The following is a 21,516-nucleotide window of genomic DNA, read 5'->3' as shown; positions in this document are numbered from 1 at the left end:
CTCTTCAGGGTTCCTGCAGAGCAAAGGCCCAGCATTGACCCTGACTGAGCATCATGTGTTATCTTTCAGCACCAGGATTTCTCCTCAGAGCCTGTAAGAGCACCGGGGACTGTAGATCCACCTTTAGCCTCTTCCTTGCCAAGTTCCCAGAGTCCCAGGAGCCAGATCCTCTGACTAGGCCTGAGCAGGGCCTATGTATCTGCATCGATCCCAGGTATTAGCCTGCTGCAGAGAACTTTTCTGAGCTGGGTGACAGACCATCCAGTCTTACCCCTACTTTTTGTTTGTGGCTTCCATTTTTCATCTGTGTCTGGCTGTTCCTTAGATTGTGATTTGTTTTTTGCCCAATATATCCTGTTGCATATTCTGTCCTCTAGCTTGTTCTGCTTTCTAATTTCTTCCCATCTTTATTTCTGGTTTCTATTATACCTTTCTATTTTTGTTGCATTTATTTAATGCCTAAATTCCAAGACTGCTGTTGTGATGGTCACTGTATGGATTCAGAGTGGGAATCAGACCCTACCAAAATGCTTACAAGAGTTGGAAGGATGGGAAGAAAAACAGTTGCTTGTGGAGGTGAAGTGACTTGCCTGAGATTAATGTCTCCCTGGCAGGACCAAGGAAAAAATCCCCTTACTCTGGTGTTCTTCTCACTTGAGACTACCCCTTCCATTTTATGGATGGGAGACGGTTGTTGAAAGCCACAGAAAGGTGTGCAAGAATTTCTGGGATATGGGATTTCCTGGCTGTGTTGTACTTGGACCTTGCTGCCTCTCTATCACTAGAAGAATTTCATTTTGAATCTTCTTGTTTCTTAAAAGTGGACATTTTTTACCCTTATCCTGCAGGTTTTGGGGCTCTCGGAGGTGACGTCTCCAGCAAAGGGCATTTTGGAATATCACACCTAGTGGGAGTGGGAAATCGTTGACGATTCTGCGTTGGACCTGCACAGAAACCAGAGACAAAGTAAAACTTTTGTTACTAATGTGTTGAGTGGTGCTCTAAATAACTAATGGGGGCAAAGAGTCTTCCAGAAACATTTAGACTGTTTTGTGAAATAAGTAGGTGGCATTAAACTTTTTGCGGCTTCTGGTGAAAAAAGGGAAAAAGAAAAGAGAGACTGGGTGAAGAAGGACAATGAAGACTTGAGTGGGTATATCCAGAGAAAGAGAACAGATGTCCATGGGGCAAATTTCAGGGTATAGAGAAAATGGTGTTGCTCAGGTTAGCGCTCCACCTCAGTGGCAGAAAATATTCAAATCTCTCATTTCTGTCTCTCTCCTCCCCCCTTTTTATTTGCACACCTCTTACACTTCTTTGCTACGTCCTTTTCACAATAAGGAATTAATGTTTCTTCCTTGTTTTCTGTCACCTCCTGGAAGACCTGGAGAAGTTTAGGGAGAGCTACTTTTCTCTCCTCGGTTGACTGCAGACCTACTTGTGGCAGAAGTAGCTCAAGGCAGCCGCTGCTTTCAGTGACTAACATCCTCCAAATAAAAGGGGTTTCACACCTAGGACATGACTTGCTGGCCCACTCCTGGGTCTGTCACTGGAGAATGCATTGCTGAGCAAGCTTGAAAGCTTTCAGCCCTGTCCCTTTTCCCATGGTTTTTTAGTGACCCTTTAAGGGGAAATAAGCTAGTTCTTATTCTCCTGCTGTAACTGCTAGAGCTCCTGGGAACCTGTTTCCGTCCCACTGCTGTCCCAGAAGACTGTGCATGTTCTCCTGATAGTTGTTGCTGGACGAGCAAAGAACCAAGCTTCGGGGGATGCAAGTGAAGCAGCAGTTAGAGGACAAAGTGCTAGTGAGCTCTGCTTTCCACTGTTCATCCTGCTTGCTGTATGTTAGTTGCATCAGTTGCTTTGTGTTTTGTCCCAGTCTTCTTGCTCCAGGTGGTTTCCAGATAATGGCGAAGATGGTGAGAAGAACATGTGCATTTTGTTCAGAGGGGGAGGCTGGATCTATAATGTACATTGCCAAAGAGCAAAATATTGCAGCTCATCAGGATTGTTTGGTGAGTGGTTTTAGTTGGTCAGTACATGGAGGGGAATGGAGAAGGGCTAAAGGGGGAGTTTCCACTGATTGTCCATTTTTTCCGATGTGATGGATTCTGTCTTGTTTCATTTGAAACAGGAAATGATCTTCAATTTCATGATCTTCTGCAGATTAACTACAGGAAGTTTGACTTCAGAAATAAGTAACTTTAAAAATAGTTCCAGTGTTAGGCAGTCAAGAGGGGGAATGGGAATAAATCTGGACTAGGAGTAGGATGCACCAAACTCGTAAAAATGAGGCCTGTTTCATTGCTGTCTCATTCCTCACCTATTTGCTTAAACAGCGCAAAATGGCTGTTGCGTGTTACCTAATCAGAATCCAGACACACAAGCCCTGTTTACATGGGGATTAAGGACAATGACTTTCATGAAACTGGCAGAAACTTGCTTATCTTCAAAATTTCTCTTGCTCTGTCAAATGTGGTTAAGTCAGCCAGCAAAGCCAGGAGTTACTGGAGAGGGGTGGGATTGACATGGTGCAGATGGGTAGCATGTTGGATATGCTTAATGTCCCTTAGAAAACTAAGCTTAAAAGAACAGCCTAGTAGAAGAAGAGTTTTAGAATTAAAAGATAGATTGCCCAAAACAGCAAGTTTATGTTAGATTGAAAAGCTGTGGAAAAGATGATTAACTGAGCTCATTCAAAATTTGAAGAGGGGGAGGACATTGTTGCACAGCTTGACCCATTGATTTATGGTGTTTTCATGTGTCAGGGTAGGTTGTCTGTGTTGCTGATCTGCAGTTCTGCACACACATGCAGTTTAGCAGTAGAAATAGATCTGCTTGAGACACTGAAATGAGTGAGGCTTGTCAACCTTCACAGGAAAAAGTATACATCACTTGATATGTCAAGGTGGAAATGTCTCAGTCTGTGTCTTGCATAAGAGAAGGAATAAAAAAATCAAAATTTGATTATATAAAAATATCGGTGAAGTTCTAAGTGTGTTATGATCCTAGAACACACTGTTTTCGCTGGCAAAATGCCTCTCCTTATTCTGTGATTTTAGTGGAGCTGGTTCTTGGTATGCAGAATTGGTCACAGATCCTCCTTTCAGTGAGGGTTGCTTAGAGCAGGAGGTGTGTCTGCTACTGGAATGGCTTTCTGGCTTTCATCCTTCCTGCCTTCTTATTCTCACTGGTTTTATGTCTACATCTTTACTTTTCTACTATTTTTTTTTTTTAACAGAATAAATGTTTCGGAAACATCTGATACCTATTTTTAGGGTGTTATTTGGATGTATTAGTTGGATGTTAGCTTTACTGATTTCTCTGCCTTGGGAATAGTGCAGTGTTTGGCTTTTATAGTTACCTGTTTCCTCCATGATGGGCAGACTGTGCCTGCCAGTCAACATAAGGGTAGCTCACTTTTCTTTGAAATTAGCCATATACAATGATTACAAAAAAGTCATTGATAATTTTCCCCATCCTCACGTATTGTCATGGCTTAGTACTTCCATGGGAATTAAAAGGACAGAAACGTGCATGTATCCATGTTGGTGAGTTTTTCCCAGGCTTTGTATAGTCTGTTTCTCATGCAGTGAACAGTTGTTCCAGGAGCCTCTGGACTGTATTGAAGTTTTAGTTGCAAAGAGACACTGCATTCAGTTGTAAAGCCTGAATAGCTGGGCAAGATAACAAGATGTTCAAGGTGTGGAGGTCTTTCAGCCTCTAAGACCACCTTCTCCTTACTCTGGGCAGCCTGGCCTTCCAGGCTTTCTTCATTCACATTTCTTACTAAGTTCACCTTCTCACTTTGCAATCTTTTCTTAACCCACCTTCAGGTCATGTGAAACCTTCTACATAGACAGAGGAGCTTCTTTTGACTGGAAAAGGTTTAAGCAGAGCTCTTCGGTTGACATAGGTGAAACCTCTTAAGAAAAGCTGATTTCTCTCTGTATTTTTAGGTAGGGCAAGTACAGGAACAACAGATTTGGTCTCATAAACCCCTTTCTCTTTCTGGAATATGTAGGTGACTGAGGGCCTGTATTAATTCTTAATATTTTCTCTTTTGTCTTTAGTTATTTTCCTCGGGATTTGTGGAATCTGAAGAGTATAACCCAGATAATCTGGATATAAGGTTTGATGTGGCATCAGTGCTGAATGAACTCAGAAGAGGAAAACGGCTGGTAAGGCAGTTTCTTTGTGAATCTGCACTTAATCCTGACACATAGTACTAAACAGCAGTAGGGTACACACTGAAGGTTGTCTGTGGCCTGTTTTAGGCTTGAAAAAAAGTGCAGAAAAGTACTTTGTTCTCCTGATTAAGGAAGTTACAGATTTATAATTAGAAACATTGGTTTGACGTTATATTTAGTGAAATATAGTACATTAGCATTTGTTGGCTCTTCTGGCATTTTTTTTCCCTAAGAGAAAAGATTAAGAGACTTTCTGAAGAGATTTTGGTAGAGAACTGAGACAGTGTCTGAAACAAAATTATGCAATCCAAAAGTGTAAAGGAAAACATGTTTTCTTTTAGCAGAAGGAAGGTTATTTATGTGGGATTTTTTCTATTGGCTTTGTCCTTAGTTGCCCTTCTCCCTTGTTTCCAGGATGGATCTTTTTCCTTTACGAAGTTAGCATAGAAAACATAAATATAACCCCCTGTGTACTGAAATAATTTGGGCAAGATTTAGAGGAAAGGGGAAAGATGCTCAGTGTCTCACATGGCTCTTTGCATCATTTTACAAAATAATCAGTGTGAAATTGAGGCAAAACAGCAGAAAGGTGACTGGAAAAATGAACACGGTAGAGGTTTGCAGGAGTGAACTTGCCTGATGAGTTACACAAGGAAAGATTCAGTTTTCCCACAGCTGACGGTGTTTGCCTTGTGAGGCTGAGATTTTCAGTAGCGAACTATAATGTCTGCCTGCTAGCTAAACCTCATTTTGTTGTAGATGTGCAACTTTTGTCGCAAGAAAGGAGCCACTGTGGGATGCGAGGAAAGAGCCTGTCGCAGAAGTTATCACTACTTCTGTGCACTCTGCGATGATGCAGCGATAGAAACAGATGAAGTGAATGGAGTTTACCGGTATTTGCCCAAACCTTTTTCTAACTATTTTTTGTCAAGGCTTTGGTGATGTTGTCAGGAAAAGAGACTTAAATAATTTAAGTTTTTTTAAAAAAAGGAAGATGTTCTCCTTTCTTAAAGTCCTTCTTAGTCACCACTGCCTGAAGTTCTCTATTCACAAGCAATGGGGAAAACATTTTCCTTTCCCACTGCTGTGTTAAGGAAGCTATTCAGTGTCTGAACCTGAAACACACCTGAAAGGTCCCTAGGCTAAAACTGAGGAAATCTCTCCTTACTGACTGTTTAGCCTTCAAGGACAAAAATTTTTATTGGTTTGACCCAAGTTCTCAGTTCCTCTTGGTTCAGTAGCTTCAGTAAATGCGGCCTCAGCACAGACCAGACTGCAGCACTTTTAGATCTGTTCACAGTAGGTGAATTTTGGTGATTTTTTTTCCCTCTGTATGCTAGCAGAGAACTTTGTATTCCCTTTTAAGACCTTCTTATACTTCCTGTATGTTGCTAGCAGTAATGCTGTTGAACAGGCTCTAAGAAAATGCCCTGATCATGCTAGTCCTGATGTCTTCTGCCCTTGGACTGCCTGCTTTACTGTCGGTAGATGGAGCCAGTTGTTTGGAGGAAGGAGTGATACCTTGCAGATGAAGGGGTCGAGAACTGAGACTGCAGGGAGCTTTTGGAGATGCTGCTGTTTCAATAAGGGCTGAGGTTCATAGAACCCCAAATGCCCATTTCTGTGCAAGGCCAGAGATATTACAGGCCACTCTGGTGTCTCATTAATCTACTAAATTGTATAATCGTTACTTGTTTCAGGAAGAAGTGGAATAGTGCAATTAGATGGATTCTTTGGTGCCAAAATACTCTTCCTGGCTGCTTTCATAGGGCTCTCAATCCAAAATAAGTCCATCTTTCTGCAAGTGTGTAGGCCCAGTTGTAGGGAAGATGATATGTTTAGTTTGTTATGTTTATAAAGTCCTTGGGAGTCTGTAAAGCTTATAAGAGTGTAGTTGGAAACATAGAAACTTTCTGGGATCACAAAAATGGCTGTAATCATATGACTTTAGAAATGATACCTTGGACAGAAAAAGACTGAATTTCTCAAGATGTTGAAAAACAAATGGAACTAATAACAGTCTATATACAAACCGATAAAGAGATCATTCAATATATGGTTAGATTTGATGGCTTTCTGAGCACGTGACCTTGGAGATTTGGAAGAGGGAACCTGAACTTGAAAATGGCCTTTATTATGACATTGCATGAGACTAGTTACTTGTACTACATAGAAATTTAGGGAACTAGACTATAGCAGTCTCTATTGAAGAGGTGAAAAATGACTGAAGAAAGATGGTGAGGCAAGTTTGAGGGATTTTGGCCCAAACATTCTTGCACTATATTGGTTAAAAAAAATGAAGAAGCACCAAATTTGTCACTAGCGTGAGATTATTGGAGAGAAGAGAAACAAGACTTGAAAAACGGTGGGCATGGATTGACAGCCCCCTGCACTTTTTCATGGAGAAATATAATATACTGAGAAGTGCGTGAAAAGAGATAATGCCTTCAATGGGGAGAGATCTGATGTCCTTAAATTCTTAAATCGCCCTCTTGGTGATGGTGAGCAGTGATTACCAAAGCAAATAAAATAAAAAAGAGAAGTCATACAGTGCTATGCAAGTGGCTAGTAAGAGTATACCTGGAGAAGAAAGCATGATTTGGAGCTTTCTCTTAGAGATGATAGTAGGGAATGCTTCCAAATAAAGTGGCCACTCAAGGTATTGTGGGTGGATTATAAGCTGTTCCCATACATAGGAAAATTGCTTTTAACCAGGAAAGAATAGAATTAAAGGGGAGTGGGAAACCCAAGAGGCAGTATTAGAAATTCAGGGATGTAAGTAAGGTGTCTCTAGTACTTAACTTTCTCACTGAATTGTTGGGCACATGTAAATCTGGGTTTTGTGTATCAAAATGAATTTCCTATGCGGAAGTTGGTTTGTAAAGGAAATGGTCTGGGTTTCTAAGGTCAGCACTTGTAATTTTTTTTTTTTAAGAAAAGAATAAAAAATAATTAGAAAATGCCCATGTAAATGCAATTCACCTTAAAAAAAATTATTTCAAACACTTGAGTGTTAGTCTTGGCAAACAGATTTGTAATGAAGAGATCAGCTAAGCCACACTCTGACAAGGCAAAATCATTTAAAAAGTGATTTGGGATCCTTCTGTAAGAAAGGCATACTATAGAAGCTGGTTTATGTTCCCTGGAAAAACATTTCTTTCTACACATTATTGTATCCAGAAGATAAGGAATATTTCTTGCTATATCTGTTGCTTTTTGTCTTTTCCAAGGAATTCACATTGCTCTCCTAATGATCATGGAGAAAATGTTCCCATCTCACACATTACTAAGCTCTTCAAGGAATGAATGGATTGAGCAGCTTTCAGCTCCTGGACCTCAAAGAGGGGTGTCCCCCTTCCCAGGGATTTGGGGACTGCCTCAGCTCCGGAAAATGGGAAGGGGCACAGAGATCTCTGGTATTATGCACCACAGTGCGGCGTGGCTATGCCAGCTCATTCTGCTGGGCCCACAAGTTCAAGCAGGCTGGCTGCCAGATGCATTTAAACGGGTTCTGCACCTCACCTCACTTGGAACGGGGCAAAGGGGCAGAACAGCAATAGCCGCAATCAAACGATGTTAGTACTTTGATATTTCACCTGGATAAACATTAATCTCATTTTAATAAGTTGTTTCAACAAGTGTGCTGCTTCTGCCGCAGTGTTTGATCACCACACTGTATGAGATGAGTCTGACATCGTGATGTAAGCAGTGAGTAGGTCCAAGCAGAGTGGGTGAAAGAACAGATAATTCAAAACTTGACAGTGTTCAGAGTCTACTGAGGCTCTAAAAAAATACAAATACAAGCTTGTGCATGTATGTGGCTTTACAGCAGGTGCTGTAGGTGCTTTCCTAGGTGGGTAATGCTGAACAAAAATCATGATTAAAAAAAAATTCTTTCAATTTACTTTCAAAGAAAAGAGGGGAAAATATGTATTAAAAATCAGTCAGCATAACACTGTTTACATATTTATTAATACTTTTTCTCTTTTTCTTAAAATTGAACTTAAATTTTAGAGTGTTCTGCCCAAAACATGACCCAGGCAATAGGACCAATCACTATGGTGAGTTTCTTTAATGGCTTCATTGATTTCATTTGTTTTAAAAGTTTGCATCCTACAGTCAGTAACTCATTTGAGCAAAATTAATGTTGTTCCACCTTTATATAGAGTGGTGGATTTCTAATCTTGCAGGAGTGGTTTGGTTGAGATCCATGCATGTGCAGAGGAGTCTAAAAGATTTTGAGGCAGGAAATGCTTATATTTGATTGTCCCTGGATCTCCCTCAAAACTGACTTGAAACACTGTGGTCCAGATCCTTCATGGAATTATTCTGACCGTGTGTAGGCAGGTAGGCCCAAGCAGCTTGTCTGCTCCGTGTGATATGGGAGCCATGCTAGTGAATGATGCACAAGTTTGCATTTGGTTAGCCGAGAGAGCGCTGCTACAGGAGTGGTCACCTTGGGATTTTAATCCATAGTTACGCTAAACCATTCACATTTGCGTCTTTCATATTCACTGCAGTACTTTTTGAATAGGGCCTTTCATTCTGAAGGATCCCAAAGAGCTTTTCTAGTGTAACAAAAGGGTTATATAACCCACATTTAAAGATTATTTCCTCCACTACAGAAATGCAATTTAATTTGGCTGTCCTGGGGCTCGCTGATGCAGCGGTAGTCAGGAATCTTACTGAATTTACCAAAGCTGTGACTTAGTTAAGCTAGTGCACACACTCCTACTGAAAATGGAATAGGTCCTAAGATGGCCTTCACTTCTGAGTGGAAGTTGAGCTCAATCAGGCTGCAAGCGCTACTGCTAGAAGTCGTGTGCAGAAAGTAAAACAGGGGTGGGGTACAGACACTGTGGCTCCAAGGCAGAGTTTTGACTTTCAGGATCTAACTCAAGCGTAGCAGCTCAGCAGTTCCTCTGCAGCAGGCTGAGCCGAGACTGGGCAGTGGGAACAGGAGCTGGTATAAAAGGGCTGTTTCTTTCCCCCCCACTCCCCATGACCTGGAAAAAACAGGGTGTCAAAGAGCATCCCCTTGTTCTTGGTCCAGGGACCATTCCTGTGTTGAAATGTCAGGCCTCTGTTTTGTGACTGGAAGGGCATAGCTTGTCTCAGGTGCCAAGAGATCTTGCAGCTCTGTGCAGCAGGGATGGGAGAGCAGTGTAGATTTGGAAATGGGCTCCCATCCCTGCCTAACTGGGAATGGTGGATGTGCCCAGAATCCAGGCTATTGAACACAGAAGGCTGAAAACACTCCCTGTGTGTGGGGAGCAAGAAAAGTTGGGCTGTTGTTTGGATCGTGTTCCTCTTGTTTTACAAGACATCCCTAACATACCCTAAAACAAACATCCTGAAGAACTGAGAAAATCCTACCACAGGTCAAAGATGTCCTGTTAGACAGCAAGCAACACTTTTTGTACCTACACCAGCATTTCCTAACGTGCTGCAAGGTAGACCACCCAGCTTTTTTGCAGACTTGGTGAGAGCCTATGATTTCCTTTCAAGCCATAAAAAATGCCAATGTACAGCACCATTCTCAAAGAAGTGACCGCACCCCCCCCAAAAAGGACACTGTTTTAGCAAACTGGCCCTCTTGTACCAGCAGTAGCTCCTTGTCCTTCTCAATAGGATGATTTCTAATAGCAAAAGCCTTGCCACGTGCTAGCCAAAGGTCATGCAGTTAGAAGGGAGAGGGGCACATGGCCCCTCTGCCTTTAAAACTCTCAGCATATGGTGGGGTGGTTGTACTCTTTTTCTCTAGCTATCACCTTCTCCTGCCATGTCCTGCTTGCCAGAGTTACCCTTCTCTGCTTGTGATGCCGTTGTTTTCAGCAGCTGCCAGTTATATTGGAGAGATATCAGGGCATACTGATAGAAAGGACAGAGTGAAAGGAGATGATTTCACCTGGATCTAAGATCATGTCACTAAAAGCTTAAATAATATAAAGCTTACAAGTAAAATTGTTTCTTATTAGCAGTTCTTGAGGTTTTTCTAGGAGGTCAGTACGTTGAAGAAAACATAGTACCACTTGTACGCATTTGGGACACTAGAATACCGCTCTGTGTAGCCTTAGTTTTGAGATTGTATTAAAATAAACAAGGATTGACTGAAAAAAACCAGTAATCTTTCATAAATTTCTGACTTTCCTGAGATTCTTACTCTGTGTAGGTAGTGCTGCTGCCAGGGGAAATCGATTCTCTGCCACAATCAAAAACTGTATGTTAAAATCTGGGCTTTGCTTTATGCTGGGATTAGTATCCTAATGCTGCAGCGGTTTGCACTTAGTGGTTCAAGCTTGTACTTTTTCTTACATAGAAATAATATAAATTCAATTGAAATGTCAGGTTTGGGGGAAGCTCAAATACGCTCATGCATTGCCACCCAAAGTGTCTGACTTTTGTCGCTTTTGGGGAAAAGAGAGAATTTGAATTGTGTGAAATTGTCAGTTTGAGGTTGACACATTGTTACTTTATTGTCTCTTGATTTCTAGATGCAGCTAATAAGAGGAAAAGGCATGCAATGAAATCCTCCGCCATCAGGGAACAAATGGTAATTCCGAATTTAAGTAGTTCTAAAACAGAAACCCATATCCACTACAGCAAAGGACTTAAAGAAGCATTTTGACAGCGTATTCTGAAAGGCACTTCCTCACAGGAGTGCGAGAACTTTTTCTTTACAGCTGCCTTTATTTCTTGTTTTGATCTTGTCATTCTTTCAGAACAAAACTGTTTACATTCAGAGCTGCTTCAGGCAGAGCTGATGCTGCCCTCAAGTAACGTGGGGCAAAACAGGAACCTCTAAGCCCTCTGAACGAAGGCTGACTCAGTGGCTGTGATCTTGACAGGAACAGAAAGAGCTTCCGCTTGGGGGCTGTTTTTCTTCTGAAGTTCTAAAGCCCTCAGATTTGCCTAGGGCTTGATGCAGTTTCCGTGAAAACTGCTTTTGATGAGTCACTTGGCCTTTTGAGCTAGCACTCGCTCCTGTGTGAGCCTGCACTCATGGCAAATGGGGCAGGCTTTCATTGTAGATCAGGCAGTTCTCACAGCTTTGCCTGTGAAGATGGCATTCCCAAGGGCTCAGGAGTTATCAGGGCAGAACAGCCCTCTGGTTGCAGGGGGATTCTTTCCCTTTTTTTAGGGGTAGTTGTTAGAAAACTTTTAAATACAGCTTATTTTGAGTTTGAGGTGGTTCTCTTGGCTCCACTGAAGTATGCTTGCAAACTCCCATTGACTGGAGGGGATCAGGATTTCTCCTTTGTAGAGGAAGCGGCATCCAGCTTTTCTTAGTAAAAATTTCTGCCACTCCCAGGCCTTGGAGATTAAAGGGAGGTCATGTGAGGGGACACAGAGGATCTTTGCAGCTGTCATGCAGCAGCATTTTTATTAGTAGGTTGTTTGTCCCCAAGAATTTCTCAGTTACAAATCCACTTACATTTCTGGGTTTATACCTGAGATTCATTTGGTTTGTTACCCAAGATAATGTGCTGTTTCTGCTGTTCTCCAGTGTCGGCAATCTCGGTAATCAATGCGACCACTGCAAATAAATTCCAAGGCTCCGTGTGTGTTTAGTTGCTGCAAGATAAATTGTTTAGCGTTGTGTAAGCAGCACATTTTTACATTGGTGTTTTGTGGCAGCATTTAAGAATCACTTGTAGTATTGTGGGATGACGTAGAACAGCAGAGAATCACTGCATCCAGTCTGAAGGAAAGGAAAAACATTCCTTCTCTCCTCTCCAGTCCTTTTAAGCATTACATCCAGGCTGGAGAATTAAACGTCATTTGTGTTGGGATTTAGCAGTCGTCATTTGGTGATATCTGTGCTATTTGAATATGCTGGGCAAATGCAATAATACTAATACAGAAGGGTGGTGTCCCAGTTATTGGACTTTTCTTAAACAGATGTTTTTGCTTCCCTTTTCAAAAACTGATTGTAAACATTCCAGAGAGGGCTACTGTTCAGTGTGGGGAAACTGGCTGTAGTCACTGAAACATGGAATGCTTTTTCCCTCTCTGTTAATAAAGAGGTAAGATAATGAAAATGGAGCATTCAATGTCAATATGATGTAAAAAAAATTTTTTTTTTATAGAGCACAGAAGAGACAGAAGAAGAAAATAGTTTACGAATACTAAAAAGAAAGAACAGGCAAAAAGGTGCGACTTATTTTATAGAGTAACTAGATGATACTGTGATCTGTTATGTTGAAATTCAGAGCTTGGAGATGTTTGATTAAAAATGTTGTTGCAAATGCATCTTTTTATTATTTTCCTGAGACAAGTGACTGTTCTGACAAGGGAGTGAGAGTCTGATATTGCAGGATGACTATGCAGGTTTTCTGTAACTGTGCAGCAAGCAAATCTCGGTGCTTTAGCTGAGATTTACTATCTGACGTGAGCATGTTATTCACCTGGGATTTTTTATAATCGCTCTGCTCTAGCTGGCTGCTGTGTTCAACTGTGTGCCTCCAGCAAGCACAGATACCTCGGCCTGACCCTTTTCCTCCCTCTCCATATTAAAACAGATAAATTCAAAAGGGCATTTTCTTTCTTCACCTCAGTCTTCTTGCACTAAGCCTCTCTTGAAGGAGGCGAGGGGCACAGATCTGCAAGAACCTAGAATGGGTCGAGGATGTGTGAGCAGGAGAGGGGATTTGAGAGCATGAGCAGGACGTAAAGGAGAGGACATTCAGCACACCTGCAAGAGGAGGATTCTGGCTCACTAGGCAGTTACCAGGCTTTCAAAATGCTGCTACAGTTATTGCTGCCAACTGCATGCCATCTTATGGTACCTTCCAAATCTGTATTAAACTGTATCGCGTAAAGCATCCTGTATTTTATTTTACTGCATAAATATGCCATTATAATAGGGAAATCAACTGCTGGAACCATCCTTTGGTTCCACAGTTTTCACGTTACCCAAAAAGCCCTGCTGTAGTTGTGTGTTAGGATTACACTGTCAATCAGAAGTTTGGAAGATGTTAGTGGTGTTTATCCACGTTCCCATGGCCATATTCAGTAAATGGACATGGTATTGTAACAGTAGGTGGCTGCAAAGTGTTCTTTCTGAATTTTTTTTTTTTTACTACAGTTATAAAGAACAGGGAACCTATAGGGAATCCTGGAATATTTATAGGACATCTAGTATAAGTGAAATGACACTTTTTCTCACAGATTTCTCCAGTAAAAAGTAACATCATGTTTTAATGGAGACTCACAGACTTCTATGAGTTCTCTAATAGCTCTTTCCTTTTGAACAGCTCATAGATTGAACTGAAACCAGTCACTGACCTGCTGCTCTGAGAGATGAGAAAAAAACAAGCAGTTGTATTTCCCCAGCAATCCAAATCTGACAAAGTAGATGTATAAAATAGGCTATAATAAACCAAATTCATACCTGCATCAGTTGGAATAAGAGTAGCCTCAGTTCTCTTACCAAATCCAATATTGGCTTACTTCTTGCACTGTTTTCTACCCTATAGCCTGTTCAGTCCCTGGCGTGGTGCTGAGGATGGAAAAAACCCAAGGCAACCACCTGCTTTCCAAACTAAGGGGTATCAGGAGGCTTTAGGAATGGTGCACTTAGAGTTGTGGTGATGTTCCTTTTGATCAGCAAAGCCCAGTCCAGAGCTTGTGTAATTTTACACCCAGCACAATGCTAACGTTAGCCTGACCGCATTATTGTCCCCGCTGTAAAGGGCTGAGTGGATAGAGCTAAGGAGCCAGATATTTGCCTAAGGATCTGTTAGTGTCAGGGGGCACTTAACCAAATTTTTAGTCACTTTCAGGAGAGGGCAAGTGAAAGCTGCTACAATTAATATAAAAAAGACCATGCAGCTGTGCTGAGGATCACTTTTGATTCTGTTTTAACAGTACGAATAGACTTTCTTAGGAAGTGCAAACAGGCGGGGCTTTTGGATAACATATTTGAAGAGATGCTGGACACACTTCACCTGGCACAGGAAAAACTGATGGATGACAACACTTCGGAAACAGGTATGGTGAGCCATGGGGAATTCTGCTCTCCCAGCCAAAATGCTGATCTGAATTATGGGCACTGAGTCCTGGGTCACCTTCCTGAGGATGTTTCTTGGAAGTCTTAGATAACTGCATCCTGTCTTAGTTCTGCAGCCCCACAGTAGGTTGAGAGTGAGAATTTTTCGGTATACCTGTGTCAGTACAGGGGAAGAGCTGCCAACTCAGCTTGCCCTGGTAAGGCCTTCTAACCCTCGAATTTGTGAAGCTACCTTCTACTCCTGGTGTAAACATATGTAGATTAGTCAGCCAGCCTCTTCTCCCAGGCACTGAAGAAGAGAGAGGTCCTGGAGAAAACAGGAGGGTTTTATTTGAATCATAAATTTATGCGGCTCTTACGGCTTCATAGAGGGACCAGCTGTCTATCAATACCAGCACTTTCTTTTGATGGAAAAATACCTGAGTATGTATGTTTTAAGTGTTGTAATGAATTACTTGGATGATTACTTAGAAATTTAATGTCAAATATTAGTGTGTGTTTGGGGGTTTAATTGGTTTAAGTACCAGCATGCATGAAACACTTTGTTCTTGGAAGATTCTACTCTAACGTTGCTTTGTCCACAAAACAGTTGAAGAAAATTTCAGACCTTGTTCTCCTGTTGTCCCCCAGCTTTACAAAGTTATGAATACTATACCTTTGTTTAAAGAATGCTAATTTATGCAAAATAACTAAAGCACATGTAGGAAAAGTGAGAAGTCCCACCTGACTAAATCTTCCTCATGAGCACAGCTAGGGTGCCACATGACAACAGCTGCTAGAAGCAGTGAAGAAGTCCAGAGCGTATTAGGGTTTCAAAGGACTTCATCATTAAGTAAACTTCTTAAAAGTCATGTGAACTCTGTAGGCATTTTGTATTTTGTTTCATTGGAAGCCTCAATTATGAAATCAAGGTGTAAATCAGGGCTGATTTTTAACATAGAGCAGCGATAGCAGTGTCCCATGAAAAACACTCTTATGGTATTAGAAAGGCAAACACCCATTAGGTGTTTGTGCTGAGCACATCAGTGTCACACGATCTGTGAAGAAGAATTGGCACTGTCAACCCTGCCATTACGCGTACAGTCCTGACATGCTGGAGTGAAATATGACTTAAGTAAATTGCAGAGTGCCCAGCCAAAGATGTCCTAGTTTAAATGAACTGCGTTGAGGTGGTGCAGACTCAAAACAGGAGTGCCATATAGGTCTCCTTTCTAGTTTCCTATATGAAACTAAAAAAAATGGAGTTGGCAAACTGACCCTTCTTTCTCAATACAGGCTATATGAAAAGAAAAGTCTTTTCCCTTTATCTTTGCTTATCTTAAAACCTCAAGTAATCTGTATAATATAAAATAAGTAATTACTGTTTTGTGCTACTTCTAAGCAGGGCTCTGGGTTAACCAAAATGTACTGTAAGCCTTTACTGTGTAACAGTAAATCAAATTATCTTTATCCTCAGAGTATGAAGAAACAGTAATGTCGCTCTTTGACTGTGGACTGTTTGAAAACATACTGACAAATATTCATTCAGGTATGTGAAATAAGCTGTCAGATTAGTAGCGCTTGGTGTGGTTTTTGGCATTCAGGTTGTTATTCTGAGGATTTTGATAACATGATCACTTAAAATGAGAATTCCAGGGAACTTTTTTTCAACATTGTATAAATTATTGAGGAAAAGCCATTGATACCTGAATCTTTAGAAATACAGTTTGGCTGCCTGACATAAAGGGGGAGGTAAGTCACAGTTCCACAGCTTGAAAGGACCAAAAGGTCTTTGCTGTGAAGGACTGAAGGTTCTGCAGGTTCCTTTCCTTCCTGTGTGGGGAGGCTTCTCTACAGCCTCCCTTCAGCAACTTGTTTCTATTAAAACTTTGCTCCTTTCCTATGGACACTGTTTAGACCAGCTGTTATGTTGCAGTAAGAGCACTAACCATTGTGAGCAGAATGTACCTGGAACTGAGTGCAGTTGTAGCATGCTTTGAAAAACAAGTTGAAAACACTTGAAGAATGAAATGAAAACAAGTGCAAGGGCAGTCATTTGGGATCATTGGTGTGGAAGGAACCTCTGCGGCATGGACTTCAGTCTTTGCTATTGCAAGCAAAAAGGTTAATGTTATTTTTCAGATAGGTAGATCTCTTGCTCACATTTCCCTCAAATAGAACAAGGTTGCTAACTTCTGCTTTAATTTGTTCAAGACAAAAGGGAAATGGGTGTAAATTAGCTAACCTTGAGGTTCAGTGCTTCTACCCTGTGTTTGCTGTTCCCCCATTCCACCTATCCTGACGTATTTAAAGAGGACTAACAAACATATTGTCCTTTAGCCTTCACTTCACTAGACGGAACAAGCCAGGCACCTCTCTCTGGTCTCCTCGTCTCACACTTGAATTCCTGTTTTGGAAACAGGAGTGACTGGTGTTACAGAATTATCTATACAAGGTGGCTTTACTACATTACATAATACAAGGTGGCATTAATACATCTCTGCTCATAATTCCTCATGTGAAACAACCTGGGATCACATTTACTTCTTTCACAGCTGCATCAGTTAGTTCATCCTCTTCTCAGCTTACAGGAGAAATTCTTGATATTGGCACCTATGTACACAACCATGTGATTCTGACATGTAAAAGTTGTACCCTTTCTAATTCCCCACTACTTCAGTCACTCAGTTCTTCCTGTACTACAAAATCTTCTTTTCTGATACCATCAGCCAACATCATACATATACTCCTACTCTCAGTTTCAAGGTCAATAATGAAAGAATGTATCAAGGCTGTTTCAAGACTGATCCAAGAGGAGCTCTGATAATGAATTGATCAAAGAGGAATAAGTAGTGTGTTAGTTGCAAGTGAAACTGCAGGGATAGAAGTCGCTAGCTTTTTTGTCCCAGTCTATCTTCCAAGCTCTTCACTAGTAAGTCTCTGTAATGATGTATGAAATGTTTATATGAAGTTCAGAATGACTAAATAGTTTTTTCTCCTGAAACCAGTTATTTTAAGCTATCTGACATGCTTTACCTTTAATCCACTTTTCATTTTATCCTTTTTTTCCCACATTTTTGATCTTCTTGCAGAACTTCTAAAGCCTTGTGCATCAGTACAGAAAGACTACTACGAATTGTAATTGTTGAAATGGCTTTTTTTATTATATAGGTCTTAAACAGTGGTTATCTACTATGCAGTTTTACACCAAACTTGGTGCATTTAAAATATTTCATATGGGATCTGTAATTACCTCATCAATTTCAGAATTCCAGGTTGGAGATCCTAGTTCTCTCCCCCAAAGGAAAAGTGACCTCCTTCTAGTTTTGCTTTCTGCTCTGTTGTCTTGTGCTCAGCTTTGTGTGATACCTAGATCATCTTTAGTCTCCTTCTCTTCACTGGTAAGCAGTTTGTGGAGTAGCTTTTGAACTCCCGGATAATATTTGTTTTCACAGCATCTGCATCAATGAATTCTGCAGTTTAGTTATGTAGATTTAAAAGCTACAGCTTCCCTGTTTTAAACCTGCTATGCAGTAACTTCATTGAGAATCCCTTAGCTCTTCTCTTATGGAATGGTGAGCAGTTGTTCCATGTTCATATTCCTCATGCCATTTCTGATTTTTCAGAGATATCTATTCTTTTCCTTTAAGAAGTCACCTCTTTTATGAGGTGAAAGGTTCCCATTCTGTTGATCTATCTTCCTATGGAAGCTCTCCTGTATGCCAGTCATTCTCATCACTGACACCTTTCTCTGGGCTAATTCTATTTCTGCCATAAGGATTTTGGAAGAAGAGGAACAGAACTGTGTCATTTCTGTCAGTGGTTCACCCATAAGTTGAGCGCAATAGCACAATGGTCGTGTCGTGTCTACTCTTTGTTTTCTTTATTTCAAATAAGTTATTTGTTGGGGTCCAAATATTCTCCAAGAAGTCTTTTTTCAGCTCCTACTTGTACAATCCAGCTTTTTCTTCAAATGTGTGCCTGGTAGTTTTTTTAACCACATATACTTGATGATACCAAATAGAAATGCCATAACGACTGCCCTTGGCAAGCATTAGAGAAGACTGTGATTTTTCATTAGTCTTGCAGACAGCTGAACTGACCTTGCCAAGCAATGGGTGTAGGCTATGCTACTCTGCCAGGACACCCATGGTATGCACTATGAAATCCAGATGACAGTTGACTGCACAGAAAAGTAGGGAGAGAGGTTATTTGCTTTTCCAGTCAGAAATAGGGTGAGGAGTTGAATCCCTCTTTCATGAACTGATACCCAGAGTTTTCAACAGTAATTCTGGCTACCAGTTTTCAACATGCAACATTCAACCTTACTCCGTAATGTATTTGAAAATGTGTTGTAGAAGTGTATGCACATATGTACTCTTCCATACACACACAAAAGTGACAGCAGTAAATTCTTGGGCTTTTTGAAAAAGAGAAAAGGAAAGCAGAGGGCAAAAGGCTTTTTCTTTATTTAAGAAATCACAGTTAGAAATAGTTCCAACTCTGTAATTCAAAATGACCAGGGATAAACTGCTGGAGCTGCTTTCTCTACTCTGCCCATTACAATTTTGGAGACCTCTTTCAATCTCTTTTTTCCTTCTTGAATAATTTTTCCTGTTCAAGTTTGAACAAAATAAATCTGCCTCCTTATTGAAATTTTAACACTGGTATTCTCACATGTGTTGAGGAAAAACACTTGTTATTCTACCATGTCATTTCACCGCTGCATTGTTTGTTACTGAACAAAGCAATTGCTTCATTTACAACTTACAAGTAAGAATATATTATTACTTACTACTTTGGTAATGCTTTCAAATTTTAGCAAGGTATGTTACCTAACTCTCATTGATTTCTACAGCCTTTTTAACATTAGGCAAATGAAAGTGGTAAAGATGAGTAGAAACCCAGCGAGGCAGGGCTTTGCAAATAAGATAAAGGAAAGAACTTTAACCCCTCAGTGTATTGCCAATAAACAGCTTGACAGAAGGCAGGCAGATATCCAACAGCAGGAACGTAGATGTACTAGTAGCAGGTAACCTGTGTTTGAGAATCTAGCTGCTGAATTCAGCTGTCCAACCCATTTCTTCCAGATTTAAAAAATTTTGTTGTCAAAAATCCATTAGGTTTCTAAACTTGCTCCAAACATCTAATTCAAAGTTATCTTTAAACATTTAAAATAATCTTTAGCAGAGGAGTTCCCATCCAAATGGATTCTGGAAATGGAACAGTTAAGTCTTGTGTACAAAATAACATTGAGTTAGTAACTAAATAACTTATACATTTGTTTTGATGGTTCAAGTTAGTTAAATCTGTAATGTAGCTAGTTTTGAGATTTGGAAGACAGACAGCATATAACTAACTCACTCTAGTACTTTCTATTTTCTTTGGATACTTCAATACTCTGGTCTCCTTCATATGACACGCAGTCCATCTCTTAATGGAGAGACCAAATAGGCATTAGGTGTTAGGTGTTAGGCTAAGGGCTTTGCTTCAGAAAAGTAGAGGTTTCATGGTAGACTAAACTAACTGGTGACTTCTGCAACCTCAGTATTTATGTATATGTAACATATTATAAATTAATAATAATAACACATGCTTAAGAACTTATATCCCTCCCCTTTTTATCACAGGGACAGAGGAAAAAATCCAGGAACTTCTAGAAACCAGGAAAAGACTGGATAACCAGATTGAGCTACTGCAAGACATAAAAGAAGTTGCCCTTCCCACCCAGGAGAACACCGCTAGTACATCCAGTACAGTGTCTGAATAACCCTGAAGTCTTTCTGTAATGGCATCACTATTCAGAATTTTCTGATGATAGAAACCATAGAGCACGTCTGGTGAGTGTGTAAGTGATTTTTTTTCAAGGCTAGGAACACAAGCAAAAATCGGGTGTTTTACTGATTTTTATACCTCACTGTTGCAATAATTTTAAGTTGTCCCTTTATTTTTTTTACTGTGGATCAATGAGTGTTAGACACTTAATTTAGCTTTTTTAAAGCTGAACAAAACTCTCCAACCAAGGTTTTTTCCAGAACAAGGGAGCAACAGCTGCCACAGAACTTTTTTTTAAGTCACTTTAGTTGAGGCAGCCCTCTTAGAATGTGTGAGGGAGCTGCTTCACTGTCTACTTCTAGACAGTGTTGTTTTAAGGATCACATTGCTGCTTTGGCTTTCCAAAGAAGATTAATTAGCAGAACTTGCACTCAAAGAAACCTTCTGAATTATGAACAGGAGTTTTTGTTTGTTTTTTGTCAAAGAAAATCAATGTTAAGCATATAACTAGTTCTGCTATAACAGCAGTGGTGAAATAGTGGTTGCAGGCAGACAGGAATGTCTGGGTACCATGCTCTGATACCACAGACAATGTAAAATGGTATCAAATAATGGACTGTGTTCTCCTTTCTCCATTAAGAAAGGATATGACCTCCATGTGTTTTGTCTTAAAGGTTACTATATTGAAATTGTTTGAATACAGAAAAACATTGTTTAGCTACAAAACTAAGTTAATAAAATGTTTTTAAGAAAGTTGTGTATTTAGTCATGCTCAGTACTGTTGTGTGGGATGCAGCCCAGTAGCTGGCATGCCATTAAGCAATCACATTTTTTCCATCTTTACCTTGCCTTGTACAGTAGCAAGCAGAGGCAGTACCATAATGACCTATTGCTCTTATGAAGTTAAACTACATCTGTTATGATGGGTTGTAGCACCATTCTGCAAAACTAGTTGTGTTCCATTAGCGACTGGTGCAAATTCATAGCTTGAGCTCATTCTGTGCAGAGTCCTAAGCTGGAGATTAATAAGCATGGAATAACGGAAGTGATAAAAGATAAGTTTCAAAACACAAGCCCTGCAGGTAGAAAGACTAGCTGTACCCTTAAAGAAATACACACTAGTACAGGCTCTTCTTGCTTGTTCACAGTTCAGGCCCTGCAGGCTCACCAAGACTAGAACCACAACCAATTTACTGCTGCAGCCAAGGCCCCACTCAGAGCTGTTCTGCTTAGAAAACTCCCACCTAAAACAAAAGCAAAGCCTCCCACTCTGTGAATAGGGGATATTGATTTCTACTATTAGGGAACAAGAAAGATGCAAATCTACTGTCGCTGGAAAGAAATAAAAGTTGTGTGTTTCAGACCAATTCTTTTTCCTTTCTTAGAGCAGCAGTTGGAATTACTGACAAACTTCAGAACAGTTCAGACAGCAGTTCCATGCTTTGCAGTTCCTTCCCCCACACTACACCAGACCTTTAGGCTACAGTTTGCAGTCAAAAAAAGAATTATTGAAAACAGATTAGCTTTTTATGACACACTTGGAAGCATTTTTTCCAGAAG

General features: G+C 40.4%; 1 protein-coding gene across 1 annotated transcript in view; it reads left to right on the top strand.

The window, feature by feature from the left end:
* The window catches only part of SETDB2 (SET domain bifurcated histone lysine methyltransferase 2), a 50,661-nt gene extending 29,952 nt beyond the window's left edge, over positions 1-20,709 (top strand). Inside the window, exons 16-24 of the mRNA XM_067301885.1 lie at positions 1,880-2,015; positions 4,074-4,181; positions 4,950-5,083; positions 8,205-8,251; positions 10,685-10,743; positions 12,281-12,344; positions 14,061-14,183; positions 15,659-15,730; positions 19,812-20,709. Of these exons, the coding sequence (XP_067157986.1) occupies positions 1,880-2,015; positions 4,074-4,181; positions 4,950-5,083; positions 8,205-8,251; positions 10,685-10,743; positions 12,281-12,344; positions 14,061-14,183; positions 15,659-15,730; positions 19,812-19,951 (883 nt within the window). The 3' untranslated portion in view covers positions 19,952-20,709. The remainder of the gene's footprint in view (positions 1-1,879; positions 2,016-4,073; positions 4,182-4,949; positions 5,084-8,204; positions 8,252-10,684; positions 10,744-12,280; positions 12,345-14,060; positions 14,184-15,658; positions 15,731-19,811) is intronic.
* The last annotated feature ends 807 nt before the right edge of the window (positions 20,710-21,516 follow it).

Source organism: Apteryx mantelli, chromosome 1 (assembly GCF_036417845.1).
Source record: "Apteryx mantelli isolate bAptMan1 chromosome 1, bAptMan1.hap1, whole genome shotgun sequence".
Taxonomy (NCBI): domain Eukaryota; kingdom Metazoa; phylum Chordata; class Aves; order Apterygiformes; family Apterygidae; genus Apteryx; species Apteryx mantelli.
The sequence above is the reverse complement of the archived record's forward strand: the minus strand, read 5'-3'. Positions and strand labels throughout refer to the sequence as shown.